The 5272-nt window shown below is 35.5% G+C and overlaps 1 protein-coding gene across 1 annotated transcript; it reads right to left on the bottom strand.

The window, feature by feature from the left end:
* Positions 1 to 4490: 4490 nt before the first annotated feature.
* On the bottom strand, positions 4491 to 5272 carry LOC145116837 (kirola-like). Its single transcript, XM_079053154.1, has 2 exons — positions 5038 to 5272; positions 4491 to 4973 (listed from the first exon to the last, which is right to left on the bottom strand). Exons 1-2 carry the CDS (start codon positions 5222 to 5224, stop codon positions 4702 to 4704), a joined length of 459 nt encoding a protein of 152 aa, XP_078909280.1. The 5' UTR covers positions 5225 to 5272; the 3' UTR covers positions 4491 to 4701.

Below are 5272 nucleotides of genomic sequence, written 5' to 3'. Positions count from 1 at the left end.
AAGGGATCCGCAGACCCCCTTCTGCGGAATTCGTGGTCATTTTCCAAAACTCACATTTTCATGGTTAAATTGTTAACACCCCCCCCCCCCCCAATTTTGGTTATTTGATGAATTTTCTCTTTAACTCCATCACCGCAAAGCACCCGACCCACAATTGGATGACCTCTGTCACTCTGAAACCCAACTTGAGCCCAACGCCGGTGTGGCATGGGGATAGAGCTGTTGTTCAACCTTTGACTTGGGGATTTTTTATTCTTAACACGTTGCCTTTTTTGGGCTGAAATACCTGGCTCAAAATCTCGGCTATTGGTCATATCTATTGAATTTTGGTTGTCTATCGGCCCATGACAATATACATATGGGTAATTTTGGTTTAGGGAGTCAAGAGGGGTCCGACCCATCCCTCAGGGATCCGGTGATGCCGAAAGTTCCGTCATTTGGGACGAAGCGAGGAATTAATTGTGCCATCATGTTGTGGGTACGGTGCTAGTGGCGGAGCTATATGGGGCGTTGGGGGTACTACAACATCCCCAAATTGTTATATATATATATATATATATATATATAATAAATTATTTGTAAACTTGATCTAAGTTATTGTACCCCCAACTAACGGGATTGTATCATGTTTTGAATATTGACGGTGTTTGCTCCTCGTATCAAAATTCCTGGCTCCGCCACTGTAACAAGTGCTTTGTGAGAGGTCATCTGTTGGGAAATGGAAATCCCAATGGATATGATACGAAGAAAATGAAGTCTTTCGATTTGAAGATGTTGTACCACGTGATGCAACCCCTGTACCCTACGTGGCATTTGGTTGTCCAGAAATTATGAACGTGCACAATAATAAATATATGTTGGTTAATTAATTTCACATATAGGTGTACATAAATATATGTTGGTTAATTAATTTCACATATAGGTGTGCAGAAAATCTCAACATAATTAATTTACAAGTTGACCGGGGTTCCAGGGCCGGTGATAGGCAGGGGCAATATGAGCATGTGCACAGGGCTCATTTCTTTCAAGGGCCCTAATTTTTTTATGCTACTTTCTGCTAATCGACTAACAGAATCATCAATTCATCATCGTCTTCGACCAGTCCACCACACACCACCACCACCACCAGAAGTCATATTCCAAAATCCAGTCGAAAAGATAACCTAATTAGAAAAACCAGTTCCAGTTACGCCTTCTGAAGCCTGAAATCAGCGATATTCTTGTAAAAATTTTCTATTTTTCTTTTTGTTCCAGTTTAGTAGCCTTGAATCGGATATTGGGTTTTTGTTCCAATTGGCAGCCTTGAATCGGAAATCACTATAATCAATAGTAATTAGTAATGTTAATGTGTATCAGTTTATCACTTATCAGATTATGATTATCACTTTATCAGAAATCTGAAATTATAATTTCTGTGGTGAATTCATCCTTAGCAGATGCCTTTGGTGATTTCATGAAGTGAGTTAAGGCAATAGCAGCTGCTAAGCTAAACATCGTACAGTTGTTGTCACAGAGGGTTCTAACCGATGTAATTACTTATTTACCCTAAAGGAATACAAACGGAGTGATCAGTTATATGTTATATTGATTATGTTTCATGGTGATTTTTTGCAGAGGGTCAACTTGGTTATACTTTTGTTGATAGTCAAGCGGCCCTAAGAAGGGTTAGCCCATTAAGGTCAAAGATAGTTGCTATTGCTATAGCAAACAAACATACTGTTGTTGTTTTTGATTCAGGTGATGTTTTCACTTGGGGCTGCAATAAAGAAGGTTAACTTGGTAATTAAACTTCAAACTCAGGCTCAAATTACACCACGAGGCTAGTTGAGTATTTAAAAGGAAAAGTTTTCATTCTCGTGTCAGCAGCCAAGTATCACATTGTTGTTTTAGGAGTCGATTGAGAGGTACCTTGTTAGAAAATTGAAAAAAAAAGAATGAAAATTGTTGCAGGGAGTATTATTTTCTAGGTTTTATTTTCCTCCATGTCTTGCACTCCTTTAATGTTTCACCGGTCAGAACAGCTTCATGTGGTTTCAATTGCTGCAGAGATGATGCATATATAGCATGGCTCTTACCCATGATGGTGCATTGTTCTGTTGGGTGTCTTCTGATCCCGATCTTTGATGTCAAGAGGTCCATCAATCATCATCATCATCATGTCTCTATTATTCCCTGTTTTTTTGATGTAGTTATACGGACTTTGTGGGAAAAGTATGGTTATAGCGTGTCTGCTGGAAAGTATTGACAGCTGGAATTACAGCATCCGGTGATGCAACAAATAGTAACATACTTTCACTTCATTTCTTTTTTGGTCATTAGACTTTAAAAATTGTTTCTGAAAAATTTGTTGTTATAAAGATTATCGTTGTTTTAAAAAAAACTTTAATTTATATAATTTAATTTGTTACACGTTAGGTCCTAAGGGTCTTTTTTCTGGCTCGTCCCGGACATTTGAATCCTCAGGACCGGCCTGCCGGGTTCCTTTGCAAGTTATACTGTATTACCCCATAATTAAGTTGTATATTATTATTATTATTATTATTATTATTATTATTATATTTTTTTTTCAATGTAAAAAATCGTTATCGCCATCACTATGTTCCTCATAAATTGGCATCTCTAGTTCAAACTTCAACGTGCTTGAGTTGAATGACTTGAATCGACATGGTCTAGCTGGGTCCAAATTTCCGGGCAATCCATTATTCGGCCCACTCTTTGTTTGTAACCAAGAATCAAAAGTTATCAACATTATTTATATGGCCCAGTTCCGTCGAAACATTCAAGCAATTTATTATCCGGGCCAACTTATTGAAAGTAACCAACAATCAAACCTTATTTAAGTAGACCACATGACATCTATACAGACCACTACTATACTACATATACATTGTATGATAAAAACCGTTTTTGTAAATTTCTTTTAATTTATATGGATCTTTATAGTATCCGGAATATTGTTAATAATAATAATAATAACATCGCTTTTTAAAACAATAATAATAATAATAAGTATAATAATTTTAAGTTATGATTTTTTCTAAAATTAGATTCAAAACTTAGTGTTTTTATTGAAATGAAATGTAATGATAACAAACAATTGGGCTACCCCAGCGGAAAGATGTTATCGGTTCAAAGGACGTAAGTAAGGTGATAGAAAATGTTACCTAATTAATGTATTTTTTGAAAAAAAAAAAAGGTTAATTGAAAATGTAATAACTTTGGTGAAAACAAAATTAATGTAATTGCTTTTTAATAAAAACAAAATAATCTTATTAGTCATTAGGCTTATGAAGTGACATGGGAAGCCAGCTAAAAATTTCGGCTCCTGTCTTCAATTTGAGCCGATCGGTTTGGCTGTTCTGCATTTGTTCCCTTCATCTTTGCCACGTGTTGTTCTTCTATATCGAATTGCTGTACAAAGTTTTTTCCCTATTTTTTCTTCCACTTTTCTGTGCGCCCTTCCGATTCTTTTATTCAGGTTTGTCTTCTAATCTTTTCTCTGTTGTTCTTCTATGTCGTTTAGGGTTGATTGTGTTGTATTATTGCGTTTCTCCTTCAACCTAAATAAAAGCTAAAAAAACGTGGTTCTTTTTTTTTTTTAAATTTCCATTTGAAAAAAAGATTGATATGCAAATACACGCGTGCGAAATAATTTGTTTTTGTGATCCACGTATAGAGTTTCATCAAAAAAATCATTTGGGAACATAATAATCGAGTTTTTTACAAAGTGATCGTAGTCATAAAAATTATTTACAAAAGGAATCTAAAGCAATTGGGCCCACATCCATCCCCCGTCTTCTCTCTTCTCATTCTACTCTCCATATCTTGTCCGTTGAGCAAAAGATCCAGTGTCTTCGTCCTTGCTGTTAACGATTCAGAAGAGTTGTTCAAGAAGCAGAAAAATCGAAGATTAGATGGCTTTTCAGGAGATACACAACTTTTTCTAGTAACCCATTTGTGATATGGTTTTCGTTTTTGCCAAGAAGCAGAAAAAATCGAAGATCGGAGAACATTTCAGATTTTCAGGCGATGTTTTACGATTTCTTTGAACACAAATGCTAGATTTTACGCTATACATATACTTGCAGAAAATTATTCAGTCTGGACCAGCATTATCAAATTTCGCAGTTCACATAAACAGAGATTCATGGAAGGTTTTCAATCACAAATTTATCACCCAATAGTGCTTTGTCTTGATGGTTTCTTTGAAAACTTCCCCAAAACTAGATCTATTTTGTGTTATTTGAAGGAAGAACGAGAAATAGAAAGAGATCTAGAACCTTCGAATTCCGATCGTCGGAGGAAGAACGGGATGGGGAAGACGGTTCGATTAATTAGTTGCAGCCTTATGGGGAAGGAAAAACCAGAAGGGAGGGTATATTGGTAATTTAGGTTTATCAAAAAGATAAATAGCTTATCTTTTAAATTTAAAAACACGAAAGATAGGTAATTGTTTTTTATGAAAACGCTATTAGTATAAAACTCCATAATAACGATACAAACATATTCAATTATTCATCACAATGTATTACATTGCTTCAAATTACTTTGTGTATACAAATTACACAAGTACTCATTTGATCATGTCTATCTTTTTATTCACCTTCAAAGATGTAGTTTATTCGAACATTAATCGGAAAAACACACAGAACTTCCATCCATATCCCTCTTAATTTGATCCATTTATTAGAAGTTGCAGAGCTACTCAGTTTTGCCATGGGCATCTATATCCTTGAGCATATGGCAAAACCAGTCCATAAAAGAAGTTGGATAGGGTACACTTGTGTCAAGCTTCTCAAACTCAAGTGTTAAAGTAATCACCTGTGCATCACCTTTTTTCTCAGTATGCAGTATGACTTTCATGGTCTTGAATTTATCATCCACTAGATCTCCTCCAACTAAATTGAACACGATCATATGGTTTTCCTCATTCACAGCTTCGATTACTGCTTTATCAATTTTCTTCTTTCCCTCTATATTTCATACCCACATGCAAAGACGTATATGATATATATATTTTTGATGAAAAAAAACTACCATGACTGTAGTGCCAATGGACGAGAGATCCAACAGTCCCTCGATCACCATCAACCAGTTCACAGGCATGAATCTTGTCAGGAGATATGACAGCTATCTCGTTGGGGTTGTGCGTAAAGAGATCATGGAAGACATCTCCCTTTTTACTAATCTCTACATAACCAATTAACTTTCCGGATAAAGCCATATTTCGATTATTATAAAAACCTGAAAGTTAATTGTTTACAAGAGAGAA

Source organism: Lactuca virosa, chromosome 5 (assembly GCF_052849685.1).
Source record: "Lactuca virosa cultivar CGN04683 chromosome 5, Lactuca_virosa_CGN04683_v6, whole genome shotgun sequence".
Lineage (NCBI taxonomy): Eukaryota > Viridiplantae > Streptophyta > Magnoliopsida > Asterales > Asteraceae > Lactuca > Lactuca virosa.
Note: the sequence above shows the minus strand (reverse complement) of the source record. Positions and strands in the feature narration are given on the sequence as shown.